Raw genomic sequence first — 12,114 nt, 5'->3', positions numbered from 1 at the left:
GTAGCTGCTTGTACAGCCTATTTGACAGCCTATTTTCCTATTTGATTCTTTTATTATTTTCAGGATGAAGCTTTGCTTCAAAGAAGTTTTTCTAAAGCAAATGGGATAAATATTGTTCACAATAGCACCAAAAATAGCTGTGGATTTAATCCTTCTGTTCTCTGAATAACTCAGTCTGCTATTGCTTAATTATATTATATGAAAGTTAATTTCTACAAAGTAATTTCTCGGTGGCATTATTTCCTTTTATTATCCATTCTTTTCATCACAATTAACATTAACATGAAAAAGATTGAAAGAACTATTAAAATGGTAGAACTTTTGAGCAGTTGGTTCAAATTTCAATTTTCTGTATGCTCTGTTTTAAAAAGAATCTCACGGCCCTAATTCCTGGAACAACGGTCGAGATTTTGTATCCAGACTCCCGAAATATTATCCAGCTTATAGTCAAGGCCTACAATGTAAGTTTATACTTTTTAATTTAGGTGTAAATTATCAATGTAATGCATACTTAAAAATATTATATTTCATTTTTTACCATTTGTGTATTCTTCATTTGCATTTCTTTTTCAAACTTGATTTCCATGTGGGATTAACTTGACTGTGTGTGAGACATCACTTATTATTTATGAGAGAGAGTGGAGTTAATCAGCTTTCTGCATAGTGTATGTTATATTTCTTGTTATTTGTTATTTTCCATTACACCCTTGATGGGATTCTTTTAATCGCCTGCTTTTTTGGATTCAGTCTCCCAAACCTGATAGTATTTTCTCATCATAACCAAGTCATTAGTATAGGAATATAGCTAGTGGTAGATTTTTTTTTTCTGAACAAAATTCTTCTAGAAAGCTCTTACACATTTTCTCTTGTGTATCTTTTCTCTCAAACTCCCAGTTTAAATATTATCAGGTTTTGATATATGTTAAAGTGTATAGTTGCTCGGTATTAATATATAAAGTGATCCATGACTATCCAGATCCCAAAGACCCAAGTGAAATGTTTACATTATTTAAAATAGAGGGTCATAAACATCTCAAGTGAAGTATTAAAGAATTTAAAGATAAATAAATCATTGAGCTCTATTTTTTTCCTTTGATTTTTGTCTGGTGCTTAGAATACTGACTAAATGTGTTCTAGTATCATTTTGTACCATTGTACACTGTCTAGAACACCTTTTGAAATGGCCTTTATTGTCACTGGAGTAAGGGGTCCTGGCATTTTTGTATGTCAGCCCATTTGAGTTACCTTGGTTTATTAATTGTGACCCTATACCTTCCAATTTCACCCAACTGAAGGTTACAAACAAACAAACAGACACAAGAGTTTAATAATATATAGAACTTAGATTCATTTGTAGACTGTAATCTAATGAGCACATGTGCGTCACAAAGCATTCTGTGCTTTTGGTAAACCTCCATGCTATATAACGGCATATTGTGAGACAATGGTTGGTCTCAGACTAGGCTCTTAAATTCTCAACTTGTTAAGAGGTACATATCTTTTGTTATCTCTGTTTTTGCCTTCTTTTAAGTATATATGTATGCTATAGTTATAGGAAGATTCCCTCAATTCTACCTTGACGCTGGAGTACTTTAATTATATTTATTTTAAAAGTACAATTTTGCATAAACTGATTTGGGTGGCAATCAGAACCATGAACAGCAGTTTTCAACCAGGCAGGAATTAGTCTGAAATAATGATGTTATGATAATTTTTGAATTGGCAGAGCTAGGTTCTAATAATAAAGAAAGACTGAAGAATTTGAGAATGTCATCCAGATGGTGAGAAAACAGATACTTTATAGACTATGAAAAAAAATCCTTATAATTCCTGCTACCACCGATTCTCTCTGTTTTGTATGCAATTCATCTGGACAGACCATTTGTTTCTTCATACTTCAAACACTCCCCAATAAGTTGGAGCTGCTCATTCTTGGCTGCACCCACCATTCAGTTTTCCTAAGAAAAGATTAGTGTTTCTCTCTGCTGTTCAGCAAAACAGTTTCCAGTTCATTCGATAATCCAGAGTTTTATGATCTCATCCAACATTTTACTTGTGTAAAAGATAGTTTGGGTTGGGCCTTCTCAAACCTTGTGTGCTCTTAACATTGTGTGATGCTGCTAAATCAGCTATTTGAATGGTTTACTTTGGAAGAACGCAAAACAGTGATGACCAATAATACTATTCCTTTTGTGGTGGTAATAGCTTGTACCTGTTCCATTAATTGTGTCTCTCACAGTCAAGATGCTTTGAATTTTTTAAAAAAATCTGATGATAGAAGTATTATTAGGGAATGCTGAATATATATTGGAATAACCTATTACAGTAGCAGTGGTGATTGTATAATTAGGTTTGAATTCTTACTGCCTGCTCATTGTTTGTCTTGTTTTGGAATGCTTTTTCTATATTGTTTTAAGACAGATAAGTAGTATGCCAGAATGTTTATTACTTCCTTTCCATTCATGAATGCCTGAATAGCAGTACTGAGTTTTCATATAGTTAACATATAAAGGACTGCAGCTGCTATGGCTTGTGAAGCCAAAGTTATCTCATCTTGATAGAGCAACAGCAATAACAGCAGTAAGACCAACATAAATGTATCATAGATAATGGCCAATAAAGAGAGTAACATTTCCAGTCCAGTAGAATTAGAATATGGCTCCCAGACCTAAATGGCCAATGTCCCAGAAGAATTCCATGGTGCTGGGAAACTCCAAGCCAGGCAGGGAAGAGAGGTCAAGCCAGGAACTAGCCTTGAATCCTTGCATAGCTGCTTTAGCCATACTTTATTGTACATTGCTCAGAATCCATCTTTAAGGGAGATGGGTGGTCCCATGGGTAGTGCTATGAAAACCAGAATCCAAAATATTTTGGGGTCATACTTCCCAGCTTCTACCAAGATGCCTGTCTTCAACGATTTTTGCTGTAGAACTGTGTCTATACATAGTAGATTCAAATAAGAAATCTTGAATTTATTTATTTATTTTATTTTTATTTTTATTACATTTATATCCCGCCCTTCTCCGAAGACTCAGGGCGGCTTACAAACTTAGCAGTAGCCTTCATTCTATGTATATGCCTGCTTATTAGGGCTTTCACACACACCCCAAGCGGCATTATTACAAAGTCAGCTTAATTGCCCCCAACAATCTGGGTCCTCATTTTACCTACCTCGGAAGGATGGAAGGCTGAGTCAACCTTGAGCCTGGTGGGATGCGAACCTGCACTAATTGCAGGCAGCTGGTGTTACTTAAGGAGGCATTAGCCCACTGCTCCACCAAGGCTCTTATGCTGTACATTGATTTGCTGCTGTACATTCTGAGACTTTGCTCAGGAAAGAAGTACAGACAAAGAGGGAGAGAGAACTAAATAATTGATTGGTTTATTACTTTCCCCCAAAAGTAGCTTCCTGTAAACCACAAACATATGGCCCTACCATTAATAAGAATTAATTTAGTTAATTTTGTATTAATTAGCCAATCTCATTCTGGCAGCTTTCCAAATAACTCGTCCCTATTTTCCAATTGACTATAAGAAGAGGATAATCAGCTGCAGTTCCATATAACTTAAAATATAGAGACCAAGTTGATTTGGCTGTAAGCAATTTGCCCTTAGGATTTTAATTGTTTGAAATTACTCTGAAAGATATACTGATGAAACGGCATCAGAGAGGAACTATTTCTTCATTGCCTTGGAATAAACCACTGTAGCCATGTTTGAATTCTTCTTGTTTTCCACCATTAATCTAGCTGTTTTCTCTAGCATTTCCTTCAGCTAAGCATCTTGGATATCTAGGAATCTGGATTCTTTGTAATTGAATATAATTTTTATGAATGATTGTATCATTTGGATCATATTTCTACTGTCTACAGAACAACCAGGATTCTGACAGCATTCCTAGCTTTGTTTGATATATAGACAGTCCCTCAGAATAATGAAGGATTCTCTGAGATTCCTTAGTCTGCAAGAACAGACAATTCTAACAGATCTTTATCACAGTAGATGTATTCAATTTATTTTGATTAAGTTTGTGTAAACTTTATGTGGAGGAGATGCTTCATAGCTGTCTAATATTGAAAATAGAACTTGCAATGCTCTAAATTTTATGAAACTTTCCCTGGTATACTGATGTGGTGCCTTCATGATGAAAATAAGTGGCTAATATTTTCATACTGAGGAAGCTTCTCAATAGTTGGAATCTATAATCTATATTCTCTTCCCAAAATATATTCTCAGAAAACAGCTTATCTGTTTTAATTAGAAATAGAGAAAAGCTCCCTTGTTAATTTACAATGTTTATATGTTTTTACTTAATCATGAATAAGTACTAGAAATCTAAACAGCTTTATATTTAGAAAATGATATATGTGCTTTAAAAATCAGTTCCATTAATTAATCTTTCTTTTCTAGAGTATTAGATCAAAAGTAGAGTTAACTGTCTGGGATAGTCCTAATGACATTAACTTGGCTTTCACAGCCACATGTCAAGATGGTTTATCATATCCTGGAGTCAGGAAGTGTGGAGATCTTCAAATAGGAGACACGGTGAGTCTGCGGTACCTCCATCTGTCATTTTGGGAAAAAATGGATTTTTTCAACTTCTTAAAAGAAAAAGAAACTGGTCATTGTAACTCTTTTAGTGTAATGCAATGGTGATGGTGATGGGGAATCGCTTGTCAGATGTAATTTTTTTAATGGTCCTTTTCTCTTTGACTTTTTGATACATATTTTTTCTCTGTTAGATGGGGAAATTATACCTCTGATGTCTTCTAAAGTTGTCTCAAGATCTCAAAGAATTGGGGGTGGGGGCTACTGGTTTGAGCCAGCCTGGGCCACATTGTTTAGCATTGCAGCAGTATTGCAACTATTTAATAATTAGTATTAAATTATTAGGAGGAATCCCCTCTGCTCTCTAATTATGGGGTCTGATTCTGTGGTTTTTCTTTTCCTAAATCGGGATGGCACGGTGGGTATTATTTGTAGCAGAACGTGCTGCAAGTGCCATCTGTACTGTATGTTGCCATTTGGCAAGGGGAAATAGAGCAGGCTGCCGTCCAGAAAAGCAAAGAATCACAAGGGCTCCAAAAGAACAATGAGATCCCCCGCACCCCACCGTCTTTTTCTCACAAAGCCCATTTCAAGATGCCACAGAAACAGGCTTTTGAATAAACCTGGGGCAGGGCTATATCCACATGCATGCAGTATTTTCTTTTCAGTTGCAGAATATCTTCCTTCATTCTATTGCAAAAGGACAGGTTTAGATGGCGATGGTTTTTTTTTTAAAATCAAGCTTCTCCCCCCCACTTTTTTTTTAGCCACAATTCTGCATTCTCCAGGCACCTTGCAAATTTGTATTCCTGTAGAAAAAAGAAAAGACAGCACTTATTTGTAGTCTAAGCCATGGGTCTTTCCTTCTCCAAATAGTATTGAGCTAAATACTGGTAGAATAATCCATTTAACAATTACAAAACTAAGCAGCTACTGACTTATAAAAGACCATATGTATTTTTCTTCTATCTCAGTTAATAAAATATTTTAAAAGTCTGAGGAGTTTTCTTTAATGTCATCCCAGTCCCGTCCATACCTATGGAGAAATAAATTCACTGATTTGGATTTATTAACAGTGGGATGGCACTGAATATATATAGGATTGTGTCTCTAATTTTTGTTTTAAAATTTTAAAATTTTAAAACAACAACATTCTAAATAATTCTTCATAGAATAAAGAGTGTGTGCAGCCGCCGCCAAAAGAGCTAATACAATTCTGGGTTGTATAAACAGAGGCATGGAATCAAGATCATGCAAAGTATTAGTACCATTTTATAAAACCCTAGTAAGACCACACCTGGAATACTGCAACCAGTTTTGATCAGTATACTACAAAAAAGACATTGACACTTTGGCAGATGTTCAGAGAAGAGCAACTAAGATGATCAAAAGTCTGGAGACTAAAACATATGAAGAACGGCTGCAGGACTTGGTTTGGCTAGTCCAGGGGTCAGCAACCTGAAACAGTGAAAGAGCCACTCGGAACCGGTTCCCTCACAAAAGGAAAAACTGGGAGCCGCATAAAATGTGTGCGCATGCGCGTACATGCACGAATGCGCAGAACAGGGTTTGACTGAAGAGTGGAGCCAAGACGAGATATGCAGCTAGCCTGCATATTTGAATTGATTGGTTGAACTTTTTTTAGTACCACTTTTTTTTTTTGGACTGCACATGGCAGAGGACTGGGAGCCGCAGGAGATGGCTGAAAGAGCCGCATGCGGCTCCGGAGCCGCGGGTTGCAGACCTGTGGGCTAGTCTAAACAAAAGAAGAAACGGGCAACATGATAGCCGTATTGCAGTGTTTGAGGGCCTGCCACAAAGAAGAGGGGGTCAAATTATTCGCCAAAGCGCCAGAGGGCAGGACAAGAAACAATGGTTGGAAACTGATCAAAGAGAGAAATAACCTGGAATTAAGGAGAAACTTCCTAACAGTGAGGACAATTTACCAGCGGAACAGTCTGTCTTCAGAAATCGTAGGCGATCTATCATTGGAGGCTTTTAAAAAGAGACTGGACAGTCACTTCTTTTAGATGGCATAGGTTCTCCTGCTTGAGCAGGGGGCTGGACTAGAAGACCCCCAAGGTCCCTTCCAGCTCTATTCTGTTCTATGTGAATATGGAAATTAAAACAGTACATTTTAAAGCTCATATGCATAAAGAGATTTACCTTGCACAGAATTATGGGTGCTTACCAGTTGAGCTCCGGATGGTGCCCGATCTTCGCTCCTTCCGTCGCGATCTAAAGACATTCTTATTTGAACAAGCCGGCCAGGCCTGATGGGGGATGGGGGGGGGGTTATTGTTATTTTAATATTTGTATTTACTGTTTTTAGTGGGCATATATTTAATCCTTTTTAACTTTTGTATCTCTGTATTTTTTATGCTTGCCCTGTTCACCTGAGTCCTTCGGGAGAAGGGCGGTATATAAATAAAATTATTATTATTATTATTATTATTATTATTATTATTATTATTATTATTATTATTATTATTATTACAATTATGCAAATGGTGCCTTTGATACTATCTACACATAAATAACTTTTCAGGTTTCTTTTGCCTTTTCATCCTTACTTCTTACTATTTCTATTTAGGTTTCCTTTGAGATAGCAGTAGAGGCTTGGACATGCCCAGCTGAGAACATCACACACACCTTCACTATCAAACCAGATTGGTTTCGGGACACTGTAGAGGTGACCGTTTCTTACAACTGCACATGTGGATGTACCAAACAGACAGAGCACAACAGCAGTAAATGTAGTGGAAATGGCACCCACGTGTGTGGATTATGTGATTGTAACCCAGGCCATGTAGGTGCCAAGTGTGAATGCGAGGAAGGAGACAGTGGGGCCACGTACCACAACATGTGTCGAGAAGCTGAAGGGAAACGTATCTGCAGTGGCCGTGGGGAGTGCTCCTGCCACCGCTGTGTGTGCTACAGAAGTGAATTTGGCAGGATCTACGGGTTCTTTTGTGAGTGTGACGACTTCTCCTGTCCAAGATATAAGGGCTTTCTCTGCTCAGGTATGCATTAGATTATCTCAAGGTTCATTTGGGTAAGCAAGGGGAGACCTCCATTTTTTTTAATTTGCTTGCTTGCTTGCTAATGCTTATATGCTGCTGCAGTTAAAACTGACTTTGAGTAACGTATACTTCGTAAAATAGCATAACAAGAACAAGACTAAAATAGAAAGCATGACAACCGATCGTAGCAATCACACACAATTATTAGGAATCACCAGGGGATGCGTCACCAGGACCAATCCAGATGTAGAAGTCCTTTCCAAAGTTCCTCTAGAAAGGTTCTAGAAAGGGATGGAGATGCCCTTATGTCCAGAGTAAGTAGGCTGTTCCAGAGAATGGGGTTCAGCTACAGAGAAGGCTAGGGTCCATAACGGTACCGTTCCCAAGGAGTTGGGATCTACAACAAGCCTCCCCTACCAGATCTCACCAAATGGGTATTGTAGTCTCAAAGATGCCTAGATCCTAAGCTATAGAAGAGTTTCTAAGAGCACGTTGAATTGTATTGGAAGCCTATTTCTCCCAAGGGAGGTCTTATCTCATTGGAAGTGTTACAAATCAAGGTGATTCCATTACTTCTTGAGCCATTGAATTTTGGACCGTTTCTGTATGGACTTCAAGGGCAGCCCCACATAAAGTTCATTGTACTAATTTAGTTGATTTATTGACCACCACTCAATAACTCTTATGAAAGTTGCTAGTCTGGCATAAGATTAAAAGAGTTAAGATTTTACTTTTCTCTTATCCTTTCTCTTAATAGCTATATTAAATGTATATTCATTTGGGGGTGTGTCACACAACGGGGGGATGGTTTCCTAAAGTTATAAGTTAATGCAATTTTGCATTGCTACATTGGTACATAATATATTGTCATCAAGTGGAATCACACTTAAATTTAATGTTCGCCGTATGAAATAATTGTAATAGTTTCTAGCTAGAGAGAAAGTTATCTTTAATCAAGGAGAAATTAGATGTTTTTTCCTTCCCTGGTAATAATTAATACCAGGCAGGTAATGAGATTAAGAGGTAAATAAAAAGTGAAAGGGAACCCACAAAATAATGTGAGGGAGAATGCTGTATAGAATTGTTTTTCTTGCCTGAGGTTGTGGTCCTAGATTGGCTTTATATGCAAGAAGGGAATGTAAGCAGCAGATCTTATGGGTTTGCTTTCCTTTGGCAAAGACACTTGTTTGTGTGAAAAGCATGGAAATATTGGGCAGAGGATGTTGTGTCTACAGTTCTGGGACATGAAAACTCCCCAAGATGAATGACATGAAAAGATACAGGTTTGGAAGGTTTTCTATGAATTTGAGAAAGATGTATTGGCCTGATTCCACCCTGACTTAGTAGGGCTGTTGGGCCTTTATTCAATCTTGCTGACTATTAAGGTCAGAGAACAAAACATGCAGGAAAGCCAACTTGCAAAACGAAATGCGTTTTTTATCAACTGCACAAAAATAGATTTATATCATCAGCTGAGCCTGAGTCATGCTGGATACACATGGTTCCCGTAAACACACTGTCCAAAGTTTAAATGAAGAAAAAAAAAGTTGAAATTTCTCTGCAATGGCTGAAAGAAAATTAAGAGGAAATGCAAGATCACTCTTTGATGACTCAGCTGCCTCCTCCTGCTGAGGAGGAGGTTGGGAAGGAAGGAGAGAAACTGAGACCAGAAGAGCTCAAGCAGTAGCCATTAAAGCAGGAGTGTCCAACCTTGGCAACTTTAAGACATGACTGGCTGGGGAATTCTGGGAGTTGAAGTCCACAAGTTTTACAGTTTTGCCAAAGTTGGAAACCTCTGCTTTAAAGGCTTCATAAATAATTGTGCGTTAAACCTCTTCTTAACAGTTCCAGCAACCTTAGCATAAGAAACACTTATTCATGTCAGACATGTCTCTGACAAAGCCCATAAAAAAATGTCCCCTTGAATGCGAAATAGACTACAGGAACAGATGTTCTGAAGTCACCAAAGCCTTGTTTGATAAGAAGGATCACCATTTGTTCGCTTATTTGTTTCCTTCCTTGAAAACTTGCTCTCACCACACTGTTCTCAAATAAAGGTGGAAATAATAGCATATTTTAAACTAGAATGGAAAGTAGGAGAAGTAAATTATCAAAGTAGGAAAAGGAATGAAACAACAGTTCTGCACATATTAGACTATAATTTAAAGCTAACTTCTTCAACTAAGCTTCTCCAATTTAGATAGATAAGAAGGTTCATCGTCTCCAGCCGGCCTAGAACATCTGGAGAGCTACAGCTTAGGAATCCTTCCTTTTGCTATGCTTTTCCTTTTGTTTATTTTAATCTATACAAATGGCAGATGAAGTTGATCAAATCTACTTAGTTTTAGAAGCATCAAGTCTGGCACTGATTACATTTGGTGACATTCAAACACAGGAAAACAAGAATTTCCTGAGAAAAACACAAGAGGTTTTTTTTTTTAAAGCAATCAGTGACAGTGAAGCAGTAGAATTATTAGACACAATGAAGAGAATGTCATAGCGAGGGTTTGTGTTGTTCTGCACAAAATAAAATTAATAATAAAACAAGAAAGAAGTTCCCCTCAGGACTTGATGGTAAAAGCTTCTAGGTTCTTCTCAGGAGGTTTGGGCTGTAAATTGTACAGCATTGTTTAAGGGTGGCTTTTTTGTTTTGTTTTTTCTTTGGGGGAAGGAAAAAATATGTTTTATAGTTTGATGACTTGGCTGTCTGGAAACATTCCCAGACTGATTCAGTGGAACTTGAAATGCCATGCAAGACAACATGTGACAACATTGTGGTTTATAGAAGAAGCCAGTCTGCATGGGTAGAATAAATCCTAAAACACATGGGCATATTCAGTCATGTGAATACATTGAGTAGAAAAAGTGAAGCTCATTAGTGGAGCAACAAAAATGGGAGAAGTTGAACCATTTTACACATTGCCAAATGTTAGGATTTGAAGGGAGTACTAATGCTATAGAACTCTACTACCAGTGCCGTTACAAGATGATAATAATATCCGCTGTCATTTTACCCATAGTCTCATAATTCAGAGAGGAGACGATCCAGTGGTTTTCAGAATATAATATCATAAATAAAGACAGAAAATGAAAGCGCTGTGTAACGAAAAATGCATGATGAACACCAACTTTTAATCTGAAACGAGAGCAATAGGAAAGATGGTTTAATCAAGAAAGTCCACAGAGGAAAATAACAAGAAAATGAAAATGAGAGATTTTTAAAAGAAGTTCAAAGAAACCACAGGAAAAAAAAATACAGTTAAGTTTAGATTTTGTTTTTGGCCATTCAAATCATGTCCAATTGGGAGACTGCCTGCAGTTTTCTTGGCAACTTTTTTCAGAAGTGGTTTGCTCTTACCTCCTTCCTAGGGCCGAGAAAGAGTGACTGGCCCAAGATCACCCACCTGGCTTCATGTCTAAGGTGGGACTAGAATCCACATTCACCTGCTTTCTAACCAGATACTTAACTAACTACACCAAGCTGGCTCCCAGGCTTGGAACACTGAGGAATAATCCCAGAAGAGATGTAATAAACACAAAAAGATGAGGTACTGCAGCAGTAGACCAGCTACCAGATAGGAAAGCATCAGGAGCAAATGAAGTAAACCTTAAGCTGTATAAAGTTTCTGGAGATAAGATAAATTGACAACACATGGAATAAAACAGTACAGTCTAGAGACTGAAAAAAGATCGGTTTATGGAGATTTCAGGGAATGTGCGATTTACCATCCTATTTCAATCATATCTCTCTTTTTCCCTCCCCCCTCTCTCTTTCTCTCCCCCCACCCCATGACCCAGGCCAAAGACAAAACCAGGTAACTATGGAGAATGTAAAGAGGATGGTTAGCTTTGCCTTATTAACTGCATTGTGGCCTTTGATCCCATTGATTATCTTGGAATGTGTAATATACTAAAGTTCATAAGCACACAAAAAGACCTAATTACTTTCAGAAGAAACAGGACAACGAACAAGAATCTACAATGAAAACGGAATTTGTACAGAATGATTCAGAACAGAAAAAGGGGTAAAATAAGGGTGCATGTTTTCCTTCTAGACCACAAATATAACAATGGCAGAATTAGAAGTGATGATAGATGGAATTAAAATATGATGCTGAAGTGAGAACAGTTGGACATACATAGTCAGCATCATGCACTTACTGTAGTCAGTAGTAAAGAAATCTTCAAGAGCACATTCAGAAAGTAAAATAGAAAAGGAAAAATCCATGTAAATGTTAAATACTGTGTTAACAAGGTAAAGGTAATATCCCTGTTGTCCTATGGTTAACAATGAAGAATAAAAGGTGGTAAGCTTTGTTTTCTTAGGTACAACATTAGTAAAGAAGGAGAACTAAAGAAGATATTAATTACCATGAGATTCATTGTAGGAAGGAAGGCAATGACAGATTTAGGCATAATCATGCCATGTATTTCAGTGACAGGAAAGATTAGAGCGATTAAAACAATAGTATTTCTTGTCATAATGTATGGCTGGGAATACTGGACACTGAGAAAGAATGAAAAGATGCCTTCAAAGTGTAAA

The 12,114-nt window shown here is 37.3% G+C and overlaps 1 protein-coding gene across 1 annotated transcript in view; it reads left to right on the top strand.

The window, feature by feature from the left end:
* The window catches only part of ITGB5 (integrin subunit beta 5), an 84,028-nt gene that overhangs the window by 25,773 nt on the left and 46,141 nt on the right, over positions 1–12,114 (top strand). The window contains exons 7-9 of the mRNA XM_083348461.1: positions 372–461; positions 4,411–4,545; positions 7,142–7,571. Of these exons, the coding sequence (XP_083204587.1) occupies positions 372–461; positions 4,411–4,545; positions 7,142–7,571 (655 nt within the window). The remainder of the gene's footprint in view (positions 1–371; positions 462–4,410; positions 4,546–7,141; positions 7,572–12,114) is intronic.

This window comes from Vipera ursinii (assembly GCF_947247035.1).
Source record: "Vipera ursinii genome assembly, chromosome: 1".
NCBI lineage: Eukaryota > Metazoa > Chordata > Lepidosauria > Squamata > Viperidae > Vipera > Vipera ursinii.
This window is presented reverse-complemented; position numbering and strand designations above follow the sequence as displayed.